The sequence below is a fragment of the Vanrija pseudolonga genome, chromosome 2 (genome assembly GCF_020906515.1).
Source record: "Vanrija pseudolonga chromosome 2, complete sequence".
NCBI classification, from domain to species: Eukaryota; Fungi; Basidiomycota; class Tremellomycetes; order Trichosporonales; family Trichosporonaceae; genus Vanrija; species Vanrija pseudolonga.
The window spans coordinates 934,758-958,955 of NC_085850.1; the positions used below are offsets into that span (position 1 = coordinate 934,758).

General features: G+C 62.2%; 8 protein-coding genes across 10 annotated transcripts; 4 read left to right on the forward strand and 4 right to left on the reverse strand.

Moving 5' to 3' along the window:
- Window positions 1-2,661: 2,661 nt before the first annotated feature.
- TIF32 (Eukaryotic translation initiation factor 3 subunit A) lies at window positions 2,662-5,969 on the reverse strand. The gene is made up of 3 exons (XM_062768637.1): window positions 5,736-5,969; window positions 5,601-5,680; window positions 2,662-5,541 (listed from the first exon to the last, which is right to left on the reverse strand). The coding sequence occupies exons 1-3, from the start codon at window positions 5,772-5,774 to the stop codon at window positions 2,730-2,732; spliced, it is 2,931 nt and encodes a 976-aa protein (XP_062624620.1). The 5' UTR covers window positions 5,775-5,969; the 3' UTR covers window positions 2,662-2,729.
- Window positions 2,803-5,091, forward strand: LOC62_02G002135 (uncharacterized protein; the record flags this gene model as incomplete). The annotated part of the gene is made up of 3 exons (XM_062768636.1): window positions 2,803-2,813; window positions 3,089-5,045; window positions 5,074-5,091. 3 exons carry the CDS (start codon window positions 2,803-2,805, stop codon window positions 5,089-5,091), a joined length of 1,986 nt encoding a protein of 661 aa, XP_062624621.1.
- Window positions 5,970-6,411: 442 nt separating the features above from the next.
- On the forward strand, window positions 6,412-8,812 carry ent1 (Epsin-1). The gene is made up of 6 exons (XM_062768638.1): window positions 6,412-6,695; window positions 6,850-6,896; window positions 6,973-7,058; window positions 7,109-7,187; window positions 7,281-7,979; window positions 8,034-8,812. The coding sequence occupies exons 3-6, from the start codon at window positions 7,027-7,029 to the stop codon at window positions 8,652-8,654; spliced, it is 1,431 nt and encodes a 476-aa protein (XP_062624622.1). The 5' UTR covers window positions 6,412-6,695; window positions 6,850-6,896; window positions 6,973-7,026; the 3' UTR covers window positions 8,655-8,812.
- A 190-nt stretch (window positions 8,813-9,002) lies between these two features.
- Window positions 9,003-10,185, reverse strand: Ube2j1 (Ubiquitin-conjugating enzyme E2 J1; the record flags this gene model as incomplete). The annotated part of the gene is made up of 5 exons (XM_062768639.1): window positions 9,991-10,185; window positions 9,894-9,954; window positions 9,748-9,848; window positions 9,538-9,707; window positions 9,003-9,483 (listed from the first exon to the last, which is right to left on the reverse strand). Exons 1-5 carry the CDS (start codon window positions 10,114-10,116, stop codon window positions 9,003-9,005), a joined length of 939 nt encoding a protein of 312 aa, XP_062624623.1. The 5' UTR covers window positions 10,117-10,185.
- A 263-nt stretch (window positions 10,186-10,448) lies between these two features.
- HAP3 (Transcriptional activator HAP3) lies at window positions 10,449-11,860 on the forward strand. The gene is made up of 3 exons (XM_062768640.1): window positions 10,449-11,047; window positions 11,260-11,370; window positions 11,423-11,860. The coding sequence occupies exons 1-3, from the start codon at window positions 10,919-10,921 to the stop codon at window positions 11,693-11,695; spliced, it is 513 nt and encodes a 170-aa protein (XP_062624624.1). The 5' UTR covers window positions 10,449-10,918; the 3' UTR covers window positions 11,696-11,860.
- On the reverse strand, window positions 11,831-17,739 carry rkr1 (E3 ubiquitin-protein ligase listerin). The gene is made up of 6 exons (XM_062768641.1): window positions 16,303-17,739; window positions 14,586-16,263; window positions 13,830-14,542; window positions 12,683-13,786; window positions 12,183-12,643; window positions 11,831-12,146 (listed from the first exon to the last, which is right to left on the reverse strand). Exons 1-6 carry the CDS (start codon window positions 17,630-17,632, stop codon window positions 11,919-11,921), a joined length of 5,514 nt encoding a protein of 1,837 aa, XP_062624625.1. The 5' UTR covers window positions 17,633-17,739; the 3' UTR covers window positions 11,831-11,918.
- A 214-nt stretch (window positions 17,740-17,953) lies between these two features.
- Window positions 17,954-22,118, forward strand: bub1 (Checkpoint serine/threonine-protein kinase bub1; the record flags this gene model as incomplete). The annotated part of the gene is made up of 4 exons (XM_062768642.1): window positions 17,954-18,305; window positions 18,344-18,598; window positions 18,637-21,862; window positions 21,903-22,118. The coding sequence occupies exons 1-4, from the start codon at window positions 18,013-18,015 to the stop codon at window positions 22,116-22,118; spliced, it is 3,990 nt and encodes a 1,329-aa protein (XP_062624626.1). The 5' UTR covers window positions 17,954-18,012.
- parl_1 lies at window positions 18,569-23,701 on the reverse strand (the record flags this gene model as incomplete). 3 transcript variants are annotated; one of them, XM_062768643.1, is made up of 6 exons in its annotated part: window positions 18,569-18,590; window positions 18,629-21,862; window positions 21,903-22,357; window positions 22,396-22,853; window positions 22,903-23,358; window positions 23,400-23,701. In XM_062768643.1, 4 exons carry the CDS (start codon window positions 23,685-23,687, stop codon window positions 22,225-22,227), a joined length of 1,335 nt encoding a protein of 444 aa, XP_062624628.1. The 3 variants fall into 3 exon arrangements, with proteins under 3 accessions (XP_062624628.1, XP_062624629.1, XP_062624627.1); XM_062768644.1 differs by having other exon boundaries at window positions 18,629-22,357; XM_062768645.1 differs by lacking the exons at window positions 18,569-18,590; window positions 22,396-22,853; window positions 22,903-23,358; window positions 23,400-23,701 and having other exon boundaries at window positions 21,317-21,757; window positions 21,959-22,144.
- Between the last annotated feature and the right edge of the window lie 497 nt (window positions 23,702-24,198).

Genomic DNA, 24,198 nt, shown 5'->3' on the forward strand with positions numbered 1-24,198 from the left:
CCGTAAGAAGGCCCGCCACATTGTCGTCGCCAGCGCCGCCTTTGACCAGACCGGCAAGCTCCTCGTGCGCCACGACGGTACCATCCCAATGCAGATTATCCAGACCGACGCCGACCTTCAGCGTGTGCTTGGAGAGCTCGACCCTCGCCGCCCGACCTTCCAGTGGCTCTACCAGCTCTCGTTCAACTGGGGCGTCATCACTCCCTTTGTCCCCCGTATTCTGCGCGAGATCTCCACACGTGGCAGGAAGCCGGAGCCTGCGCCCACTTCGGACCGCAGCATGAACCGCTCCGCTTGGGAGCAGCTTCTCTTCCGTTCGCGTTTCGTCGAGGCCTGTGTCCTCCTCGCCCACCAGCTCGACCTCTCGGTCGAGTCCCTCGGCGTCATGTTCGACCGTGTCCTTACTACCGGCACTCGCCAGAACGACGCCAACAAGAAGGACGACGAGAAGAACGCCACGAACGATGACGAGAGCTCGATTCACGGTATCACTGTTCACCTCCAGACGTCGGAGGGTGTCATGCTCTTCATTGTCCGCAGCATCGGCTCTGGCAAGCCTGCCTCGCACGACCTCCCCTCCGCCGAGAAGCAGCTCGGTGCCTCGAACGACAACATTGACTCGTACCTCGCCCGTGGCTACCGTCTCACTGAGACCCGTTTCTTCTCCAAGACCCTCGCCGACAACATGGGTGTCTCCAAGCAGGAGATGGACCTCTTCCTTTCGGCCTGCAAGACGTACGCCAAGCGTGGTACTCGCCCTGTCGTCCAGGCCGGTGGCGCCTACCTCGGCCTTTTCGGTATCCGCCCTGCCTCGGACAACGGCCTCGATGTCCTCGTCTACAACTTCGCTCGCCACCAGATCCCTGCCTACCGTCTTCCGGACGTTGGCTACCCGCTTACACCGTCGATGCGGTCATTCGTTCGATCATGTGCAAATCTCACCATGGGCGAAGTGCTACAGCAATGCAACGACGCTGTTCAAAAGGCCGAGGCTTCCGACAACGAGTCGCAGCTGTCGCTCGACGAGACGCTGTATGAGTTCCAGGCTGCTATCGCTGTCGCCATTGAGGCTCTCACTACCGCTCTCCGCTGCTGGCCCGACCTGCAGCAGACTGCCCGGCTCTCGCCCGAGATCCTCGACCTCCCCACCTCGGACAACGACGACAAGGTTCCTGCCCAGATGATCATGCTCGAGGTTGTGCTCGGTGCCCCCGAGGCTCGCATCACCCCCGTGCAGTCGCGTGCCTCGGGTGTCCAGGCTCCCGGTGTCCGTTCGGGCCGTGCCGACTCGGACAAGCCCCCTCCTCCCTTCGTCTACACGCCCTTCAACCTCTTCACCAAGTCGCAGACCATGCTCATGCGCTCTCGGGGCTGCCAGGACTACTGCCGTAACACGCAGAGCGACCTTGCTCGCCTCTACCCCTTCGTTGCCAGCGACGTTGCGGCCGAGATGGACGAGGCCGACGACAACAAGACCAACCCCAACCCCTTCGACCCCTCGGTTCCTCAATTTAACGGCCGTTGGAACTCGCGCATCTCCAAGATCAGCAAGGGTCTCTCGGTCGCCACTAGCACCAAGGACGCGGGCTCTATTCACGGACCTCGTTCGCCAGGATTCGCCGACCCCATCTCCCCCGGCAGCGAGCTTGAGTCGACAGTCCTGGGATCGCCAGCTCACCGCAAGGCGAGCGACGCGCACGGCCGCAAGGCTCCTTCCTTCCAGCACATGCGCCGCGGAAGTCACACGGGCACCGACGACGAGCTCGACTCGCAGTCGCCCACCGACATTCCCGGACCCCCCATGTACCAGAATATCCGCGCAACGACCGAGGGCTGGTACTCGCGGTCGATGAGGACGATGGAGCGCAACGACCGTGGCGGTCTGTTGGAGGGTGTCGATATCTCAGAGTAGGCAGCGCGTCGGCATTGCGCATAGTTTTCTTGTTCTTCGGTATAATAGACGCTGCCGCGCTCAATCTCCACCATCACCACGAGCAGCACAGCAGTTTCCCCTTGTCGGGTTTGGTCTCTGGACCCCCGCAGATGGGATGTCGCGGTAGACTTGGTATCGCCCACAGTCATTGTTCTCCAGGTAGTCAATGTGTGATGTACAAAGTATTATTGAGCGTGCTGCGGCGGCAACGGACAAGGACAAGGACCGCAGTGTTGGATTCTGGCATGTTGACAGTTTGTACGAGATAGAGTTTCGTAGAGTTTCCCACTTCATTAACCACCTTGCGTGCTGTGCGCCACACGCCACACTGTGAAGACGTGAGAGTGTGCATGCTTCGAGCCACCCAGGCACCTCGGCACCCAGCGGCACGCGCCGGGTCAATCAGGTCCCAGGTGCGAGTCGCACATACTTGGTTGCGGGAAGGCACACCCGAAACGCTCCGTGCGCTTATGTCTAGTTTGTGCCACGTCGTGTTTCGAGGCGCGGAGGCCTATTGAGGCCAGGCGAGCGTTCCTCGGAGAGGGGGAGCGGCAAGCTGCCGCTCAAGCTGTGACAACTGCATATCGCACAGCCGCGCGGGCCTGAACCTACAGCACCTACGGCCCTGCTAACGACTTCCGCCGGCGGCTAACGGCCGAGGCCGATGACTAGGCCGCGGCGAGTAACAATGTTTCAAATTGGTGAGCCCCCACACCTCTCCCGGTCCATCACATGGTCCAAAGATGCATGCACCGTGCAAGACTACAACGGTCTAATCTCCCCTACTCCCGTCCTCCTACCAGCGAGCACCGCCACGGCCCGACGGGGTGCGAGCACCACCACCGGCGCCACCACCACGGGGAACACCCATGCCGCGCCTGTAGACGCCGCCACGCTCCGGCGATGGCTCGGCCGGCGAACCGTTGGCGGCAGGGCTCTGCGGCGGTGGGGTCGCGGGCGAAGCAGGGGCACCACCGGTAGCCTCAGCAGCCTTCTTGGCTGCGAGACGCTCACGCCATCCTCCACCACCACTAGCGGCAGCACCAGCGCCACCGGCACCGGCAGCAGCGACAGCAGGGGGGCGGTAACCGCCGCTGCTCGGGGCGGCGGCGGCAGCTGCAGGCTCTGGTCGGCGGTATCCGGCACCCGATCCAGAACGCTCAGCACGACGGCGCTCAGCCTCCTCCTCACGCTCGCGCTGCTGGCGGATCTTCTCCGCGTCGCGTGCGCGCTCAGCCTCACGCTCAGCCTTCTGGGCAGCGGCGCGCTCGGCAGCCTCCTTCTTGCGCTGCTCAATCTCGGCGGCGGCACGAGCCTCGGCCTCGGCGCGCTCGGCGGTGAGACGAGCCTCCTCCTCCTCGCGGGCGCGGGCGGCACGCTCGGCCTCCTCGGCCTCGCGTTCCCTCTGCTCACGAGCCTCCTTCTCGGCACGGTGACGGGCGAGAACACCGGCAAGGAAGCGAGACTTCTCCTCGGCAATCTTGGCGGCGGCGGCCTTGCGGGCGGCCTCGAACTCGGCCTGCTGCTGCGACTCGACGGCCGAGCGGGCGAGAGCGTAGTCGGGCATCATGCGGCCAAGACGGGCCTTGAGCTCGATAGCGTACTTCTGCTGGGTGATAGCAGCCTCGCGAGCCTGAGCGTTGATACGGTCGTGGGCCTTGCGGTCGTCCTCCTTCTGGCGCTCGTAGTCGGTAACAAGCAGAGGGCGCTCCTCCTTGCGGTAGGCACGCTCGAGGTGGTCGACGCGCTTGGCAATGATACGCAGGCGCTCGTTGAGCTCGCGCTTCTCCTTGGCAATGTGCTCGACCTGCATGGCAACAATCTTGGTCGTGTCAAGGTCCTCGTCCTTGATGGCGTCGACGTCGACCTTGAGACCGTTCTTGTTGGCGAGCTGCTCGGCAAGCTTGCGGGCCTCCTCGCGACGAGTCTCGTCCATCATCTTCTGCAGGCGGTCGAGCTCGGCCTGGCGAGCAGCCTCCTTCTGGGCACGGGCAGTCTCCTCGGCGAGCTGCTTGGCGCGCTCGGCACGGGCAGTAGACTCCTCGCGCTCGCGACGGAGGTTGGCCTCCTCGAGAAGCTCGCGGCGCTTCTGGACAATGAGGCGGCGGTGGGCAATCTGCTTGCGCTCCTCCTCGGCCTCGGCAAGAGCCGCAGCGAAGGCCTCGGCACGCGAGACAACAGGGGTAGGGTTGAGGTACTGGATGGCGCTGTGGAGGTAGACGGCCAGGTTGGAGAGGCGGTTGAGGTCCGCGGGGGGAGCGGCAAAGTTGACAGTCTTGGCGACGTGGTCAACAGTGGCGTTGAGGTCACCGCGGCGCGAAGCAGTCATGAGGAACTTCTCAAGCGCGGGCATGTCAGTCTCCCAGGGTCCGCCGTCAAAGGCCTTGACAAGCGAAAGGATGTACTGGAGGGAGATGGTCTCGTAGACGCGCGAGAGCTCCTGGATAAGGCGGGAGAGAACGACGTCGCGGAGGGCAGGGAGGTAGGCGGCAAAGTCGGCAGGGAGCTTGGCGACAATGGGAGCGAGGAGCTTGCAAGCCTTGAGGGGCTGGAAGTCGACCTCGACAATGTTGTAGAGCTGACGGACGTCGGCGGGGACACGCTTGAGGTGCTTGGCACCGGCGTCCTTCACAAGGGCCTCACGGGTAGGCATCTTGGGGAGGTTGAGGAGAGCAACAAGACGCTGCTTGGTCTCAACGTCACCGAGAGGGACAGCGAGGGCCGAGAGAAGGACAGCGGCGGGGGCACGGTCCGAAACAGTGCCGGCACGCTCGGCGTACTGGTAGTAGCGAGCCCAGGCGGCGGCGTGGAAGACGGCGGTCTGCTTGCCACCCTCGGCACCGAAAATCTGAGTGAGCTTCTCGTAGTAGTTGGCCATCATGGAGGGCTTGGCACCCTTCTTGCCGGCAACGAGGCCGTGGACGTCCTCGACCGAGCGGAAAGCCTCCTGCCAGAGCTCGAGCTCGACGGCAGTCTCGAGCTGAAGGAAGCGAGTGTCGAGGTGACGCGAGAGGGTCTCGGGGTCGGCGAGGTTGACGGCGTGCTGCTGGTGGCCATACTTGGTGGCGTTGGCAAGGTCCTTGCGGAGACGCTGCTCGCAAAGACGGCGGAAGTCGGACTTGCGCGAGTGCTCCTTGCAGAACTTGAAGGCGCGGTGAGCAATCTCCTGGTAGATGATCTCGAGACGGTCGTTGCCCTTGGCAATGTCGAGGGCGACGTCGTACGAGTCCCAGCAGAACTTCTGGGCAGGGCCGATGAGGCGGCGCTCGATGCGCTCGCGGTCACCAGCGCTGTCAATGAAGGCGTCCTGGAGCATGGTCAGGGGCTGGAGGGGAAGCTCGTCGTCCTCGGGCTCGGCCGACGAGGCAGGGAGAGCGGCCACCTCGGTGGCGGCCTGCTCCATGGCGGCCTTGAGCTTGCTCTCCGACTGGTCGAGGAAGTGGCGAAGGACCTTCTCGATCGAGGCAACGTTGACGTTCTGGGCAGCATTCTTGTACTGAACGAGGGCCTCGCGAGCGTCCGACTTGCGGTGGAGCGAGACACAGAGGTCGAGGTACTTGATGATGATGGGCTCAAGGGTGGGGATGGGGGCGTGCTTGAAGCGCTTCCTGTAGTGAATTGTGAGCTATTGTCCGCCATCGTTGCACCACACATGCGGCAAACGCACGAGAGGAAAACCTCGGAGAGGAACTCGAAGGCCTGTGCCTGCGACTGGGTGGTGCCGAGCGCGAGGAGCTCCTCGGCGCGCTGTACAACGTGTTAGAACAGTGACCTAATGCGCGTATCCATCTGTAATGCCCACCCTCAGCGCGTTCTCAGGCTTGACGTAGACGGGGGGCATGATGAGATGAGATGCCTAGTTTTGTGACGCGAAGTGGTCGACTTTTTGGGTTGTTGGAACTTTTTGGTCGTTGTTCGTTTTTGGTAGGTTGGATGGAGTGCAGACTACTTATCTTCCTCTCTGCCGGCTTGACGCACTTGGGCAGTGATTTATCGATTGAGTAGCTGAGGGGGGAGAGGGTGAGTGAGGGGGAGGGGAGGGGTTGTGATGGTGAACAAGGATGGAGCAGCGTGCACCGAAAAGACCTGCCAGTCGCGTGTCGCAGCGAGCAGCCTGCAGCCTGCAGCCAGCATGCAGCCAGCATGCAGCCAGCTTGCAGCCAGGGGTGCCGGATAGAAATGCAACCAGGGTCACCATAGAGCCACGAGAATTGAAAGACGGCGATATGAGATAATCCCGTGGCCCTTGTAGGCGGGTGGCAGAGCTTTGGGCCATGAGGTGGAGGGAGGCACGCTGAGTGAGGCAGTGCGCATATGCGTCGGTCCGCGTCACTGTCCGCGGTCGTCGTCGTCGTCGCTGGGCTCGGCGCACCCGCTCGCACAGTCCGCTTGTCGTTGGCTCCCAGGGGCGCTATTAGGGCCCCTCGTCGTCACCGTTACGGCGTCATCTCACCTTTTTCTAATCAGCGCCCACTGCGGCACAGCTCCTAATCATTAATACTAATAGTGACTGCGCAAGCCATTTTACATTACCTGCTGCGACCTACCCACCCAACCGGCAGTGACGCCACCAGCCATTTCACGCACCGTCCGCCGCCCGCTACACCTCCCCCCCTTCCCTCCACAACCGAGAGGGCTCGCGTCGTCGTCGTTGCTGCTTTGCTTCACATCCATCCAACCCTCCAACACTACTCTTTGTACATTCTCCGTCTCTCTTACAAGAGACTAGCACCAAGACCATGGCGCAGTCCCTGCAGCACTTGTAAGTCGCTTGACCTCCGAGCTGGCTGTGGCTTCTGCGAGCCGCAAGGGTTACTATCGCTCGGATCCGTCGCTGACACTCTGTTCACAGTGGTCGAGGCGGTGAGCGCGGCTTTCATGATGGCGATGAGCCGCAGTACTAACTTCGGCGTCAGCCCTCCGGGTGGCCAAGAACTACACCAAAGGTTACACGGACACGCAGGTACGCCGCCGAGCTGTTACCTGGCGCCAAGGGGTCGCCCGCCACCAATCGGCTCGCGCTCACACGTATTGCACAGACCAAGGTCCGAGACGCAACCTCGAACGATCCTTGGGGACCGTCGGGCACCCAGATGAACGAGATTGCGCAGTTGACGTACAACCAGTACGTCTGCCATACGTGCCCATGAGCTGCGAACTGACGTAGCGTCCCAGGAGCGACTTTGTCGAGATCATGGAGATGCTCGACAAGCGTCTCAACGACAAGGGCAAGAACTGGCGCCATGTCTTCAAGGTGGGTGGGAGAAGGGGGGTTCGGGCATCACCTGGGGCGCCAAGAAGAACACCTCGACGAAGGAGCGGCGGGCAATGCTAATGACATCACTAGGCGCTCACCGTCCTCGACTACTGCCTTCATGCCGGATCTGAGAACGTCGTCATCTACTTCAAGGACAACTTGTACATCATCAAGACGCTCAAGGAGTTTGTCTATGTCGACGACCAGGGCAAGGACGTCGGCCACAATGTCCGCCAGAAGGCAAAGGACATTACGAACCTGTTGCAGGACGAGGAGAGACTTCGGTCGGAGAGGAGGTCTCGTGGTGCTATGCGTGACCGCATGCTCGGCAACCTGGCGGAGAGCGGCTTGCGTGGAGAGGACGACTATGGTGGACCGCGCCGCCGTCACTCGAACGATGGACCTACACCGGCCAGCCGCCCCCAGCCGACGAGAAGCCGTACCACCGGTGGAGACGACGACGAGCTGCAGCGTGCTCTCCAGGCGAGTATCGACAGCAACAACGACGAGCAGAGACGCCGAAACCAGGACAGACAGGAGGAGGACGACCTCCAGAAGGCCCTCAGAATGTCCGAGGAGGAGGAGGCGCGGAAAAAGCGCGAGGCGGAGGAGTCGACCAAGAATGCGCTCTTCGACGACAGCTTGAACCTCGACTCCAACAACCTCTACCAGCAGCAGAACCAGCAGCCCGTCGACTTGTTCGCCCAGCAGCCTACTGGCTTCCAGCTCGTGGACGTCAACAACCCGTGGGGCCAGCAGCAGCTTCAGCCCCAGTACACGTCGTACAACGTGAGTAACGAGCATCGTACGAACCGGAACGGAGCCTGACACTGACGCGCACAGCCATTCCACGCTCAGATGCTCGCCCAGCAGCAGCAACAGCAGCAGGAAGAGGAGCTCCGCCAGCAGCAGTTGCTCCAGCAGCAGCAACAGCAAGAGTACTTGCGCCAGCAGCAGCTCCTCCAGCAACAGCAGCAGGCCAGCTTGCTTCCCCAGCCTACTGGCTACGGCTCAAACAACCCGTTCGCGCCCAAGCAGCCCCAGTCGTCGCTTCTTGACCCTCAGCCAGGAAGCAGCTTCAACAACTCATTCCTTCCCGTGCCCCAGGCTACGACGTCGCAGACGCCTTCTCCGTCGTTCACGCAGCAGCAGCCGCTCACACCGTCGTCGCCTCCCAAGACGACTGTCAAGCCTGCATGGCAGGCGCCTGTCAGAGCCGACGACGGCAACCACGCGGACCTTGCCAACCTCATTGGCCGTGGTCGCGAGGACGGCCTCGACACGTTCGGCAACGTTGGAAACCTGCGTGTGCCCACAGGCAGCGTGTTCCACCAGTCGAACCGCGTTGCGGTCCAGCAGACTGGCATTCAGTCGCAGGCTACGGGCTTCGGTGCCAACAACCCATTCGGCCGCCCCCCGCAGCAGCAGCAGCAGAACAGCGACCAACCCTTCTTCTCCATCTAGGCGTATGTCGTGTTGATTGAATATTCACGAACAGGTGTTGTTATGCCTGGTATTTGGCGCATTGGGGGAGCATTAGCGGAAGGAGCCATTGGTGTTTGTTGTGGCGAATTGTTAGATATACCCTTTTCACGTAACGATATGCAGTGTTTCGAGGCGAGCGCGAGCGGCGACTGAGCGCAGTGAGGGAGCTGTGGGCGGGTACGGGCGCGTCGAGACTCGGGGCAAGCATGCTCCGGCCGCTTGTGACTCGTCGCTCCCTCCACCCCACGGCGCTCTAATCAGATGGCATAGAATTACAACGATACAGACATCATGATACAGTGGCCTCAGTGCGGCGGCGCTCGGTCACTAAGCGCGCCGTGCGAGCAGGCTGAGAAGGAGGGCGACGAGGAGGCCTATGAGCGCGTCGATCCAGAGGGGCGGCCTGCGGGATGTCGACGCGGGGGTTTCGGCGACGGGCGCCGGGGCAATGAAGCGTTCTGGCACGGTGTGGGCCGGGCGCGGCTGGGCTGCGGGCTGCGGCGTGACAGGCTGCTCTGCGGGCGGTGGTGGTGGTGGGGCGGGCTGGGCTGCGGGCGGTGGTGATGGCGGTGCCGGCGCTGGCTGAGATGTAGGCTCTGCTCCCTCTGCCGACTCCACTTGTGGCGCCAGCACTGCTGCAGCGCTCGACGATGCAGCGGGCCCATCGTCCAACGGCGCAGAAGACGACGACGACGACCCCTCTGCCGGCGCTTCCTCCTCCCTCGCCTTGTTCTTCTTGCTCGGGTCGACATCGGGCAAAAGGGACAGATTACACTCCCCGCAGGAACTGCAAGTCCACTCGCGAGACCTGACGCCCGCGTGAGCTCCACTTGCCTCCATCTAGCCCCAGCCCCAAACTTACAGCTTGGCCAGCCGGCGCCGCTCGTCGGCGGGCTGGTCGAGCGCGCCGATCGCGCTGAGCGCCTCGCCGTCCTGCGTCCAGAATGCGCGCAGGCCAGTAATGGCGGTCCGCACGCCCCATGCCGGCTGCCACGAGCCGGCGTGGAACGACGTCAGGCCGTCGATACAGATCTGCGCGCGTGTCAGCGTCGTGTAAGACGGCCAGCCGCACCTTCTTGCCCAGCTCGAAGCGCCCGTTCGGCGTCAGCATGACGATGTCGGGCGCGCTCATGGGATACGTCGGCGGCAGGATGATGCGCAGGTGGTACAGGCCTGGGAGGTTAGCTGGGCACGTCGCGGAGCATCTCAGCTACCCACCACCCTCGTAGTCTGTCCCCTTGACGCCGCGCAGCGTGCAGTGCCACTCGAAGATATCGCTCTGGGGGGTGTCAGTTGTGTCGGAGCCGACACCCACCTCCAACGGGCCAGCAATAAAGTCGTCCGTGTCGGGGTCGGCGAGCTCGGCAGCCTCCTGCATGATACGCTTGACTGCCGTGCTGCGGAGGTTGACGCGCGGGCGGGGACGGGAGGGTTCTGCCATGGTGTGTGTGGGTGAGCCAGTGTCGTGTCGGGGTTGAGGTTATTGTTGTGACAACAATGCCATCCATCGGCGGCCTCGTCAGCAAGGAGCATCCCATTCTGCCCGTCTGACTGTTCGGCCGCGTTGGCAGTAGTGCTGTTGCCCCATCTGTCCCGTGCCTGGCCAGAGACGACCATGTCGCCACCGACAATGACAGTCAACGATCTGCTGCCCCAAATTGCTCCCGTGACCTCGGTTCCTCTCCACCCACCACGCCATCTCGACCATCTCCAGTCTCGCCCGTGGCGGCAGAAATATCCGCAAAACCGAAAACTCGACGCAGCTGCCATCATCGACAACGACAACAACATTCTCCACACACCACACTCACCACTCATCTCACAACAGAGACCAAGCATCTTGTGCATATCACTTGGATCCAGATCGACACGACAGGCACGCCCTCGCCCGCCTCGCCCCGCCCGCCTCACACACCCCGGCCCGACCGATTTTCGCGTCCGTCACATTTCGCCGACGCGCAGCAAGCATCGCAGCGCAGGCAGAGCAACATCAACCCCATCGCGCGTTTTGCGACCTCGTCCCGACACATCTGTTGTGCCATCGCTCAAGCTACGGCGTGACGGTTGAATCCGACCGGCGACCGACCACTCACTCCACCCAGCGCCGCCTCCGACGATCACTTGATAACTCGTCGCAATCCGACTGGCTCGTGGCCCGACTTTCAACGTCACTCGCAACTGCCGACCAGCAGCCGCAGCGCACACTAGCACGCGACCTTTACCCCTCCGTCACCCTCCCCCTCATGTCGGAACTGCCAAATCTCGCACCCCAAGGCGGCGCAAGTGGCCCCGCGGCGACGGCGGCCGCGCCGGCTGCGCCCTTCACCGACGCGCAGGTCGACGAGTTTAGAGAACAGGACAGGTGGCTGCCCGTGAGTGTGTGCGAGCGAGCGCGAGCGAGCAGGGATGCTGTTGCCGGGGCGAACGTGTGCCGCTCTTGCCTTGGCACGCGGCACGCGACCTCGCGCAATATTTACCTCTCCCGCTGGGGTACCTGTCTGCCCCACTCGCATCTCGTCAGCTCAGCTCAGGCCCTGCTCAGGCCCACACCCGCGCGTGACGGCGACTAACCACCTGCTCGCAGATTGCCAACGTCTCGCGCATCATGAAGAACTCGCTGCCGACAACAGCAAAAGTGTCCAAGGAGGCCAAGGAGTGTGTGCAGGAGTGTGTTAGCGAGTTTATCAGCTTTATCGTGAGTGCTGCTCGTGCAGGTGTCGGTCGACAACCACTGACCCCCGTGCCAGACATCAGAGGCGGCAGAAAAGTGCCTCAACGAGAAGCGCAAGACGATCAACGGCGAGGATATCCTCACGTCGATGCGCGCGCTCGGGTTTGACAACTACGAGGGCGTGCTCAAGGTCTACCTCGCCAAGTACCGCGAGCACCAGATCAACCAGGCCCGCCAGCGGCAGAACCAGGGGCAGGCGGCCGCCGATGACGACAGCGAGCTCAAGCGCTCGGCCGACGACGACGACGGCGACGCCAGGCGAAAGAAGCCTAGGAGCAAGAAGGAGTAGGCGTCGGCCGTCCCGGTGGCGGTTGACGAGAAGAGGCGAGGCGAGGGCAGGGGATAGGTGCCAATGGTTGGCACAGTGATACCCTTCGACACATAGAGCGGACTCTTAGCACCCACCTCACTGACGTCTGTACCATGTATGGGCAATGCAGTGATTTCATGATCATGCGGTAGATGCGATACGAGGCATACAATCTATCCAAGACGGGTTGTTGGAGTGTCCACTAAAACAGCGATCGGCACATCGGGCAACTGCTCGAGTGGCTCGAGTTGAACCACTTGAACAAGCAGCTCGCGTGGAACCGGTTCTTGCACGTTCGGCACGGCTTGGTCGGCAGCGTCCGGTCTGTGAGCGAGATGATCGAGTAGCAAATGGCACACTCGACAACGCCTTCAAAGTGCAGCACGACGTTCTTCTTGAACACGGTGAGTGCTTCGAGGATAAGGCCGTTCTGAATGTCAGCTAGAGTCATGGGAGTGCAGCTCACCCTCGAAGTAATGGTCTGCTGGACGCTCATGAGCCATCCGCGCCACTTGTTTTCCGGAACACCGACGCGGCGCAGGTCCCGCACATCGACAGCCTTGAGCGGGAACTCGGCAGGGAGGCGAATGCCAATCTCCATCGGCTGTTCGTCGACAACGTAAGAGGCGATCGCCTCGGCAGCACCAGAGCCGGCGACAGAGGCACCGCCACCCTGCGCGATGCGGACATTGAGACCCTCCTCGGTGAGAGCGGCGAGCGCGCGCGGCTCGCGCAGCGCAGCGAACTCGTTCTGGATGATGACCGGCGAGTAGTTCTTGGCAGTGAACGCCAGAAGAGAGAGCGACAGCTGGCGGTCCTTGAGCGACTCGTAGTACGCGCGCATCGCCGACGGGATCGTGACGAGTGTGCGGTAGAAGACGTGGGAAGCGAGGGGAGTGAGGTCAGCGAGCTCTTCGGGCTCAAGCACTGTGCGAGTTAGCGGTCTCATAGAAAGATGTTACCCACAGTCAGGATAGAACTCGTCGACAGCATACTGCGACGCAGGGAAGTTCCAAGCGCCGACCTCGGACACACCAAGCATGGCGAACAACAGGGGCAGCAGGCTCTCCTCAAGCAGACGGCTTGAGTTCATCTGGTCGAGATAGGCCCATCGAACAGTCCGCGAAGCGTCGTCAAAGTGGTCGAGCACGGCCATCCAAGCCAGCAGCTGTCCAAGGACGATCTCGACGTCGGCCATTTCGAACCAGTCGACAGCGCGGCCAGCCTCGACAATGCTGATAAGCTGCTGAGGGATCTTGATCTCGCGCTGGGGCTGCTCCTCGTCCTCCTTGGCGACATCGGCCTCGACCTCGAGGACAAGCGCAGCAGTCTGCTTGCGGATGACCTGGCCAAGGAGACGGTACGCCGTGGCCTGGATCGTCGCCGAGCTGGACAGACGAAGGAGGTCGCAGAGCTCGGGAAGACCAGCCTGGGCCATGACAGCCGGGCTGGCATCTCGCAACAAGTCGAGGATGAGCGAATGAATGAGCTGCACGGGGATCGAGTTGGCGTCGCGGCACTGCAAGAAGAGGTTGACCACAAGGCCAAAGTGCCCGTCCTTTGCTGTCCACAGTTCACGCAGCGACTTGTTGGTCTGGCACAGGTCCCGGATCTCCTTGAGGAGGTTCAGGCCAGCGTACAGCAAAGGGTAGGACACAGGGTCGTCCAAGGACGATGAGCTGAGTGTTCCCTCCACAAGGTCGAACATGGCGTCCCAGTGCGCTCCGGCCAAGTCCTGGACAATAGGCGCGACAGCAGTGTATAGCTCGGCGACACGAACGTCCACCTCGTCAGCAAGGTCGTCCGCTGCCTCGTCCTCAGAAGTGAGCCAGCCGCCAACATGACGCAGGGCGAAGACAGCACGCTGCTGAGGAAGGAAGATCGACGTCGAGTCCAGCGGTGGTGCCGAGGCGATGAGGAGGCGGAGAGCGGGGAGGCCCTTCTCGTTCGCTTGCTTGACAGTAATACCAGTGAGGAAGTTTGCCAACCGGTTCTGAGCCATGCCAAAGGCCTTCGAGTCAAGCATAAGTGGCTTGATGGCCAGAATCACTGCAAGAGCAATGTCGGGGTCTGGGCGAGTCAGCTGGAACCTAGGGGGGGTTGGAAAGCTCACGTCGGTCGCTCATTTGCAGAGCATAGTTGAGCCACACCTCTCCCTCAGCCTCGCCGGCATCGCATTGCCTAAGGTGACGAGTTAGCACCTCGCGGAAGATGCGGGGCGCAACGTCGCTCGTCTTGGCCACAACGTCCTGGCGGATATCGGACAACAGGCGCTGGAGGTAGTCAGCGTTGTCGGATACAGTGCCAAGGCGGAGCTGCTCGACTGTCGCCTTGTGCCACGCCAATGGCGCCTCGTCAACGATGGCAAGGGAGAACGACAGCGCTCCCTCGGCATCGCGAATGACCTGTCCAAGCTGGGAAACGGGGGTGTCGACAGTGTACAGGCCACGGGATGCGCCGGGAATGGCAATGCCGTCTTCGGCAAGCACCATGGCGCCGAGAGCCACGTGCAGAAGCGAGGGGAATGCTTGCACCAGGCTGCGATCCGCACGCAGGAGGGCCAGGCCCGCCTCAGCGTACCGCGCTGCCCTGGAGCGTCCAGACGCGTCGAAGTCTGATGAACGGGTAACCTGCTCCTCTGTCTCAGAGACACAGGGTACCAGAGGGTCGATCACAGGCAAGGACGGGTGAGGTGGCTGCGAGGTGTGACGCGCAAGATGCTCAAGCAACTCGGTCGAAGATGGCAACATGGCCTTGGTGACATCAGCCGGCGTCGGGTCGACGCCGAGGTCAGTCGCGAGGGCTACGTCCACAAGAGTACCGGGGCTGCGGGGTTAACTTGATTGCCGCTAAACCCTAGATGACTTACTCTACCCTGCAAGACACACGACCGAGGAGCTCTGCCAGTGACGTCGAGATGGCGGCGGAGAGCACCTGCTTGGTCTTGTCGTCAAGGCCTGGGGCAGCCTTCCAGATGTCCGTGGCAGAGGAAGGCACATTCGTGCCCAATCCCAATCGCGGCACAAGAATCACCAGATGGTGAACAGCGACAACGCCGTGGAGTGTAAGCTCAGAGTTGACCAGCTCGCCAAGGTGCTCCTTGGCGTAAGCGGCCAAGATTGCCAGCGATGGCACAGGGATCTCAGCGGAGATACCCTCCGAGAGGAGCCCATCGACCGCATCCTGAACAGTCGTGGAGGCCGAGGCGAGGATATCCTGGCGCGCACTGTCCGAAAGCCAGCCCTTGCTCACCACGGAAGCGGTAGCAATGGACAAGGCGACGCTGTCGTCCTCCTGAAGAACAGAGCGTGATGCCTCCTTGGCGATGGCGTCGAGGCTCTTCTCCGAAAGCAGACCAGCGGCGCCCGAACCAAGAATGCCTGCGGCGAGAGCAAAGCGTTTTGGCCTCTCGACCCCGTCAGACTCGACGTAGTTCCACAGGGCGGTTCGAAGCGAATTAGCCTCGGCGGAGCTAGACGCACCAGCCACAGCATCAAGCAAGGACGCAAGGAGCTGAGGGGACAGAGTGTCGACCAGCTCGGGGAGGTGAGCCTGGAGTCCTTGCGAGAGGACCTGGACGCGCTCGGGCGGGAAGAGGTCCTTCCTCTTGGTAAGGATACCGACGAGGCCCTCGGCCTGCGGGACTGCCGCAGGAGATCGCTCGTCAACGAGGTTGAACAGGCGTTCTGTGCAGCCGTCTGCGATCTGGAGGATGATATCGTCGACGGCGCCTTCGATCTGAGGACTTGCGGTCCTCAACTCGGACAGAGCCGAGGTAGCACGGCCAAGGAAAGCTGGGCGCTTGGCATCCTCGTCAGCCGGGAAGGAAGCCTCCAAAGTCGTCCTCTTGATCTCGGCGAGGAGTGGGTCAGTGAGAGTCCCACCGACGGAGAGGGCCACGATACGGTTGACAGCCTTCGCGGTCATCTTGGCCTCAGTCTCAACGGGAGGAGCGCCGCGACGACCACCCTTGGCGCCCATGACAGCAACGCCCTCGCCCCATACGCGCGAGCCGAGCTGGTCCTTGACAAGCCACTGCGCCGTCTCGTGCTCGCCGCCGTTGATCGCCTTCTCGAGGAGGAAGGTGGTGATGTCGATCGCGGACTGGAGGAAGGCCTGGAATGCCGAAGGCTGAGCACCCAACGTGTGCGTGGAAAGCAGGCGCGCATCCACAGGCGACCACAAGTGCGAGAACAAGTTCTGCACTGCGATACTTGGGCCGGCGGTGAGCGGGAGTATGGTGGTAGGCAGTGTGGAGATGACGACCACAAGGAGCGGGTAGGTAAGGTGGGGGACAGTGGGTGAAATGGAAGAAATGAACTCCAGGAAGGCGTCAAATGCCTTTGATGGCTGAGATGAGCCGGCGGCGGGCGTGGCTGAGCCACTAGGGGCGGCCGACTCCTGAGCTGGTGTTGCCGCATCATCCCGGCTCGGGGGCTCGGTCTCATCGTCCTCGTCCTCGTCCTCATCCTCATCCTCGTCGTCGGCCTCGACCTCGGTGGCAGACTCCACACTTGCTGATGAGAGAAGCCATGATTGGGGGTATTCTGTGGTGGTCAGTAAAACACGCTCCTCAGCTGACTCACTTGTGAGGAACTTGACGATGGCATGACCAGCAGCCTCCCAGACAACAGCCTCCTTCTCGCTCCAACAGTTGCCCAAGATGGTGGTAGACAACAGCTGGAGGAGCTCGGGCTTCTCCACTTCTGCAGGGTACGCTTCAACGAGCCTGATGAGCAAGTTGTACGCCGAGCGGCGAATGGGAGGCTCCGTCCCAATAGGGGTAAGATCGGCCAGGTGAGAAACTGGGCCGATTGCCGACCAGAGAACTGGGTTGTGGAGCAGCGCCGTAAACTCTTCGGTGGGTGCGGTAAGGCCAGCACCAGGCAGCTGTTGGACGAGCCATGCAAGGCCCACCAGCCCGCCGACGCGGTACCGTGCCCATCGCTCCTCTGCCAGCGACTCGTCCTCCTCGACAGGTGGCGGGGTCGGCGTGGGAGCTGGTGATGGGCGGCTTTTAGCCTGCTGCTTGCCCTTGGCGCCTCCCTTCTGTGGTGTCGGCTGCGCGTACACCGACTGCACCGGATTGGGGTGGATATCGCGGTGGAGGGTCTCGGGGTCGAGGATCGAGAGCGAGAAGTACTCTGCCAGCCCGGCAAGGTGTGGCATGAGGTCCAGGTGGGCAGTGTACTGCGCATCGTCTCCAGTCCCTTCATGCTCAGCCGCCTTGGGGCCGAACCTCGCAATCTTCTCCCACGTCTTCAACGCCTGGCCGCCGGCTCGGCGTCCCTCTTCGAGAGCAGCGACGAGCCAGGAGCCGATAATGTCGCGGTCTTGCGTTCCGGGGAGATAACCCATCGACAGGGCATCGAGAATAGCACCACGGAGTGGAGGAATTGCCATCATGTCTTCCTGCAGCGCGAGGGCCGCCGCACGGTGGAATGGGCTCTGGAGCAAGGACGCAAGGTTGTGGAGCCACACTGGGATCGCGGCGAGCACAGCCGCCTCGGCGAGCTCTTGTGCGATCTCGTCGTCATTGTCGACAGGTTTCCTGCCTAGACGCGCCACCCATTGTTCGCGCAGCTCGTCGAGACCCTTGCGGCGGGTCACATCGTCCTTCTTGCCGAGGCGGCGGAGGACGACGACAAGATCGGCAGGGAGGGTGCGCGAGAGTCCTTGAGCGTCAAGCGGGTCTGGGATGGGAGGCGCGGGTGGTTTGGGAGGAGGAATGTACTGCTTGACCTTTGGGAGGGCCTTGCGCTGGGCTTTTGAGAGCTTCTTGCCGTCGGGGCCCTTTGTCACCTTTGCTTTCGATGATTGCTGCTGGTCACCCTGTTCGGCCTCCTTGCCTGCCTTTTTGGCGGCGTGCTTTTTACGCGTGCCCTTTGAGGCGGAAGACTTGATCTCCCTGCCCATGACTGGGTGTTTGGCGTCGCGTATGAGCTCGAGGAGGAGATGTAATGTGGTGTTGGACTTGTTGTAGGTTTTGATTTGTTTTGTGCGATGGAGTTTCTGGCAAGCTCCTCGCTCGCTGGGTTTCTTACAATGCCGCTGCTGCTCACTCGACTGAATACGTCAGTCGTCAACGGATCCGAACATTGAGTGGAGGAGGGGGGGGGATGACGGAAGCAATACCACGTGGAACTCTGGTCTCTGGCGGAGGCAAAACGCTGGAGCCAAACAACAAGCCTTGGACCGCACCGACCTGACTGATTTCTCTCTCTTCGTGTGCCGTTCATCTCGTCACCCACTCACTTGCACTTGCTAACCATCAGCATCAACAACTCTCGGCCAGCATGAGCGTGGAACCACCCACGCCCCACCGTGCCGGGTCACCAGAGCATGGTGGACCCGTAACAGACTTTGCTCTCATCGAGTCCCAGAAGGAGAACATCCGACCCCTGGCGACTGGGCGATCGGCGGCGACCCTCGGCGTGCTATTCGACAAGGACCAGGCCGACGAGGTCAGCCGTGTCGTCGAGGAGGGGAGCAAGAAGTTCCTGAGTGACATCCAGGAGGCGGAGAGGAGAGATAGGGAAGGCGAGGACATGGTCGACGGCGTGCAAGATGTTCTCGATCTATACAACCGGTAGGTCCCGAGGTTAGAACGCTGCTGACCCCGCCCAGTTACGTCGCGTTCATGGTCCAACACTATCCCTCTTCACCAAACCACGTGCTTCCTCTGCTAGAGGAGACCACCCGCCGGTTCATCGGCGACGCCCGCTACGCCCAGGACGCGCGATACCTCAAGCTGTGGATCATGTTTGCGCGCCACGTCGAGCGCCGCGAGGAGGTGTGGGCGTTCCTCGAATCAAGAGACATTGGTACCCGCCATGCCGCCTTCTACGAGGAGTGGGCTATGGCTGCTGAAGGCCTCGGAAGGTGGGTTTCCTGGTAGTCTCCGTATCTAACCCGTACAGAAAGAAGAAGGCCGACGACGTTTATCGCCTCGGCCTGGCTCGCAAGGCCGCCCCTGTTGAGCGCCTGAAGAATCGTCACCAGGCATTCCTCACTCGCATTATGGCTCCTCCATCAGGGGATATCCCGGATGACGACCCACTGCCCGCCGCACCAACTCCCGCACGTGCTGTCCTGGGTCAGGTGGGCCGAGGCGGACTTGGGGGAGGCTCGCTCAGCGGTGCGACCCCGGGCAGCTCGTCCTCGAGAATCTCCAGGGGGACGAACGGCTCTAAGATCGCCATCTTCTCTGATGATGCTGGTGCTGCTGAGAACCCCGAGCCTACACCCTGGGAAGACTTTGGCACGCGCGACGGCCGCCGCAAGGAGAACGTCGTCGAGGCAACCCCGTGGAAGGGCGAGACCCTCCCTCAGAAGAGCCGTGTTGCCCCGCGAACACCAAAATTAGAGGTCTTCAAGGACAGCGCATCTGCCAATGCCGAGGTACATCGTGGCCAGGAGGTATTGGGTGGCATCCGCGCCAAGGCGCCCCTGTCGGATGCCGAGCTCCTCCGCTCCGACCCACTTCGCAACTACGACACCACTGGCCTTCCTTCAGCTGTCCCCTCAGTTCCTTCTCTCCCGCCACCGCCCAAGCCCGCAGCCAAGAAGACCAAGCGGGATGCCGCTGCCTTCGTTATGCAGCCGTGGACGTGCCCCACGGGCGGCGCCGAAACCAAGATGTCCAACGGCAAGACTGAGCGCCGCATGTTCGACTGGGATGCGACCTTCCGCAGCAACGAGGAGTGGAGCTTTGAGGAAGTCCGGGCTAGGAAGCTTGGTCTTTTGAGCCGTGACTGGAAGGAGCTCAAGGACTGGGAGAAGGGCTGGCACAAGCCTGGCTCGTCGACACCAAAGGCCAAGAAGACTACCCGTCCACCTAGCCCGACCGTCAACACCAAGCTGGCCAATGCCGAAGTCATGAGCCTCTTCAACCAGACCATCCACGGCAACAAGGTCCACTCGGATGACTCGGACGACGATGATGACGATGATGAGGACGAGGCTGCCGACGAGGTCAACGCCCTGCCCACACCATTGCCACCCGCCCGTCAACAAGTATCTATGATGACTCCTGGCGGTGTCGTCCCTCCCACGCCAACGCCAGCACCTGGCTACAACCACAACAACTACAGCCACCCATCACACCGCCAACTTGCAACCCCTGGCATGGTGTCCGACGAAAACACCCCTGCCCCTACCTCCTTGCGCAAACTCAACATCTTCAGCGATGAGAATGCGTCGGCACCTGTCGTGAACGACGAGAATGCAGTTCCGCCCTCTGCCAGGAAGATGAACATCTTCTCTGACACGCCGGCACGAGCACCACTTGGGGCCAAGGCCCCATTGTCGAGCTCGTCGAAGCCTCGCGCGTTTGCTGTCTTCAGCGACGCGCCGGCCGAGGAGGAGCCTGTTGCTGCAGCGCCTGCACCAGTCAACGACGAGAACGACTATGTGCAAGCCACACCCGCTCGTCCTCCCCCCGCACTCAACATTTTCGCGACGCCTGCCGTCACTGGAAACCCATCCCAGGCTCGGGCGGTGCCAGAAGGCATTGCCGAGGAAGAAGAGGAGGAAGAGGAGCGCTACGAGTACTACGAATCCGACGACCAGCTCAACAACGAGGACCCATCGTCGTATGGACGTCGCATGCGCCGGTTCCAGATCCACGAGATGACTCCCATCACAGAGCGCACCGGCGAGTGGACGACCAACACGACGTTCCGAAGCTCGCGCCCAGCCTCTGTTCTGAGCGACTTTGACGAGGCGGATGAGGCTGCCATTGAGTCTCGGCCCTTAAACCTCAGCTCTGTCGCCGAGGAGGAGGAGCGGTCGGCCGCCTCGAACAAGCAATCCGCCGACGTTGCTTTCGCGGACGACTCGACTGAGCCTCCTCAATCGGCCAGCACTGCTGCTACTGGGACATACGACCGCTCAGGATCGGTGGACACTGGAGCATTCGGCGTTCCAGAAGGCTACACCATCGCGCGCGATATGGACACGACGACAAGCATGATGAACACGATTCACATCGTCGACCACACCTCGACGACGGACGACTTCGTGACAGCTCCTCAGGCAGGCGAGGCAACATCGCAGCCTTTGGCCGAGCTCGCAAACCCTTGCAACCCGGCCGACGCGAGCGTTGTGCAGGCGCTTCTCCAGCGCGTCCAACCGCCAGTAAACTCGATGACTCTTGTTGTCGACCAGCGCCACTCTGTCTCTGCCCGTCTTCCTGCCCTCCAAAGGGCAGGCAAGGCCAAGGCTCGCCGATCAAGCACCACGTCGCGTGTCTCTGTGGCTCCGTCAGATGACTCGTACAACCTCTCTCTTGGGCCCAAGACGTTCGAGGTTCGCGAGAAGCTTGGCGAGGGTGGCTTTGGAGCCGTCTTTTTAGCAGTCGACGCGCAGGAGCGCGACGCTGCGATCGCGCGTGCAGACGAGACGAGTGACGACGAAGATGAGGACGAGGATGACTCGGCGGCTCTCGTCGCCATCAAGGTCGAACACCCCAGCTCTCTCTGGGAGGGAGTGGTCCTCTCTCGCATTCTGTCCCGCGTCGAGCCGTCGCTCGCCGCGTCCATCATTCGCCCCCGTGGCCTGCACGTCTACTCTGACGAGTCGTTCCTTGTCCTCGACTTCTCACCGCAGGGCACCCTCCTGGACGTCGTCAACAAGGCCGTCGTGTGGGGCATCGCTCCTGGCGTCGCTGGGGGCCCTTCGGTCCCAGACGAGCTCGTGGCCATCTTCTTCACCATTGAGCTCCTGCGGCTCGTCGAGGGGCTGCACGCTGCTGATATCATCCATGGCGACCTCAAGATCGACAACTGTCTCGTCCGCCTCGAAGAGATCCCGTCTGCTGCAGGTGGCAAGAATGCGTGGTCTGCGCAGTACGACCGCCGCGGAGGTAACGGATGGAGCTACAAGGGCGTGCGTCTCATCGACTTTGGGCGTGCCGCCGACCTGTCGCTCTTCCCCGCCGGCAGGCAACAGACCTTTGTTGCCGACTGGCCGACCGACGAGCGCGACTGCGTCGAAATGCGCGAGGGACGTCCGTGGAGCTTTGAGGCGGACTACTTTGGCCTGGCGAGCATCTGCTACTGCCTCCTCTTTGGCAAGTACATTGCCACTGAGGCGATCGAGACGGACGAGGGACGGCGGTACAAGATCGACGCGCCGTTGAAGAGGGTGAGTGAGAGGGCTAGGGCGACTGAAACTGACGCCGCAGTACTGGCAGACGGAGCTGTGGTCCAAGCTGTTCGACACGTTGCTCAACCCGCGCACTCTGCGAGCGGACGGCGAGCTGCCCATCACCAACGAGCTCGGCGCCATCAGGCAAGAGTTTGAGACGTGGCTTGAGGACAACTGCCAGAAGAACGGCAAGCTGCTCAAGCAGATGCTCAAGCGCATCGAGTTGCGCGCGCTCGAGAACCGGCGAGTGTAGGACGTGGAGCTGGGGAGGAGGTTCATCCTTGATGCTTAGTGTACTGTATGAAACGATATGCTGCTAGTCTCCGTGCTTTCTCAGATACGCCACGCCGCGGCCTCCTCTAAAAGTATCCCGTGCTGCTGGTGGGCTGCGCGCCCATCTTGATGCGGAGCCACGTCCACGCCGGCTTGCCGTAGTGGTAGTAGATGAGGCCGAAGGCCGCGCCTGACAAGTGGGCGATGTGGTCAAACGATCTGGGGTCAGCCGCCTGCTTTTCTCGATCGCAACTCACCTCCAGCCGCGGATGAGACCGACGATATCGACGGCAACCATGCCGAAGACGCCGAGGCCGATAGGCAAGCTGAACCAGGGGAGGAAGATGATGCTGACCCTTGAGTCGGGGAACGCGAGGGCCGTCATCGTCAGCGCGCCATACACGGCGCCACTGGCGCCGAGGGAGGGCAGGATGGCCTGGTGCGCGGCAAGCGCCTGCGCCGAGCTCAGCCGCGCGGGCGACTGCAGTGCGCGCAGGAGACGGGGCAGGCGCACGAGGTTTGTGAACAGGTGCGAGCCGAGGCTTGAGAACAGGCCCGCGGCGAGGAGGAACGCAAGGAAGTGCGGCGTGTGCGTCGAGGTCGCGAGGTGCGGGAGCGCGGGGTCAGGCGTCGCGAGGTACGTGTACGCTGCTGAGCCGAACGAGATGAGCGCGATCGAGTTGAACGCGTAGTGGGCGAGGCCCTGGTGCGACACCTGGCATGTCAGCTCGTCTGGCTGGCTGCATGCGCGCAGCTCTACTCACCACCGACGTGATAAGCGTCACGCAGTTGGCCCACTCCTTCTTCGGGCGCGCACCAAGCAAGACCGGACGGTGGAGGAACCACTTGCGCATGAAGGGCTGGAGGCGGGGGCTCTGCCACATGAGGAAGATGACGCCCATGCCCGCGACGATGGCCATGGGGACGACCTCGGCGGGCGGGCTCTCGATGCGCCATTCAGAGAACATGACGTACGAGCGCACGATGAACTCCTCGGCCCAGGAGGGCAGCCAGCCGAGGCGTCCGCTCAGCGTGGACAGGTGCTCGCGGGCGACCTTGACGCGCTGCATCTGCTTTGCGCGCGCGAGGTCGCGGTCGGTCGGCTCGCGTCCCATGCGCCACACGCTGCCCGAGCCAAGCGCCTGCATCCACTGCGCCGTGTCGGCGTTGGTGTACAGCGACGCATAGGCGTACGCTACGCCGCCGAGGCCGATACAGAACTGGAACGGGTGAGCTCTGCACAGAAAGGGTGATCACCCACCACAATAGGCCGCCACACGCTGGCCTTGGGCATGCCCTCGCGCCCAGACGTCCCCTCGCCGAGCGGGATCGCAATGCGCTTGGGCGTGATCTTGCCGATTGCCTGGCGCGCCGCCGAGAGCGGCGACGAGTGTATTGAGCGGGAGGGAGTGTACCGGGGGATGCGGAGAGCGTTGACCAGAGGCGAGTGTGGCACGGGAGCACGGGAGCGGAGCGTGCTCGGCCCAGCGGGGTGCTGGCGCAGCGCGGCGCGCAGGCCCAGCAGGGGGAGCCCTGCTGCTGCTCTCATTGTCGGCGTTGTGGTGGTGGAGTTGACAAAGTGGTGGTGGCCAAGGACAATCTCGCCGGGTTATGACGACGCGTTGTTGAAATATCGCTTTACGTAAGATTGAGCTCGGGCCACTGTGGCGAATTGGAACGGTGGCGACTCGCGCTGGGTGGGAGAAGGCTGACGAGGGACGACTCGCGTACGTGGGCGTGAGGGGGTGCGTACCGGCTGGGAGGAGGTTTTCTTGGGCCGTACGAATGATTAGGAGCCTTGGCAGGCCCGAGAGACGCCAGCGTCAAGCGTATCTTGCTTAACGCTGGTGATGACACGTGTATGTCACGTCGAACGTGGCTCATCTGCGGTGAGGATCGCAGCCTTGTGCAGTTCGAGCTTCGCCTTGAGTAGGTTCATCCCCTGCAGCACGTCGTCTTTCAGATATTCTGGGGTGGGGAACAGGATGTAGTGGCGGTGGTTTAGGGCACCGGTAGGTGGAAGGGAGGCAGTCGTGCTGGTTCACACGGTCCCGAGGTTG

What these genes read in the sequence shown, in the direction of transcription:
- TIF32 (XM_062768637.1), bottom strand. Translation starts at nt 5,774, where the DNA reads ATGCCCCCCGTCTACGTCAAGCCTGAGAACGCGCTGAGG. An exon ending in AGCCTGAGAACGCGCTGAGG is followed by an intron (nt 5,681 to 5,735) that starts GTGGGCATTACA and finishes CACGTTGTACAG; the next exon opens with CGCGCCGAGGAGCTCCTCGC. An exon ending in CTCTCCGAGGTTTTCCTCTC is followed by an intron (nt 5,542 to 5,600) that starts GTGCGTTTGCCG and finishes AATTCACTACAG; the next exon opens with GAAGCGCTTCAAGCACGCCC.
- rkr1 (XM_062768641.1), bottom strand. Translation starts at nt 17,632, where the DNA reads ATGGGCAGGGAGATCAAGTCTTCCGCCTCAAAGGGCACGCGTAAAAAG. An exon ending in TCTGCAAATGAGCGACCGAC is followed by an intron (nt 13,787 to 13,829) that starts GTGAGCTTTCCA and finishes TGACTCGCCCAG; the next exon opens with ACCCCGACATTGCTCTTGCA. An exon ending in AGCAGACCATTACTTCGAGG is followed by an intron (nt 12,147 to 12,182) that starts GTGAGCTGCACT and finishes GCTGACATTCAG; the next exon opens with AACGGCCTTATCCTCGAAGC.
- ent1 (XM_062768638.1), top strand. Translation starts at nt 7,027, where the DNA reads ATGAACGAGATTGCGCAGTTGACGTACAACCA. An exon ending in ACTGGCGCCATGTCTTCAAG is followed by an intron (nt 7,188 to 7,280) that starts GTGGGTGGGAGA and finishes TGACATCACTAG; the next exon opens with GCGCTCACCGTCCTCGACTA. An exon ending in CCCAGTACACGTCGTACAAC is followed by an intron (nt 7,980 to 8,033) that starts GTGAGTAACGAG and finishes TGACGCGCACAG; the next exon opens with CCATTCCACGCTCAGATGCT.
- HAP3 (XM_062768640.1), top strand. Translation starts at nt 10,919, where the DNA reads ATGTCGGAACTGCCAAATCTCGCACCCCAAGGCGGCGCAAGTGGCCCC. An exon ending in AACAGGACAGGTGGCTGCCC is followed by an intron (nt 11,048 to 11,259) that starts GTGAGTGTGTGC and finishes ACCTGCTCGCAG; the next exon opens with ATTGCCAACGTCTCGCGCAT. An exon ending in GCGAGTTTATCAGCTTTATC is followed by an intron (nt 11,371 to 11,422) that starts GTGAGTGCTGCT and finishes CCCCCGTGCCAG; the next exon opens with ACATCAGAGGCGGCAGAAAA.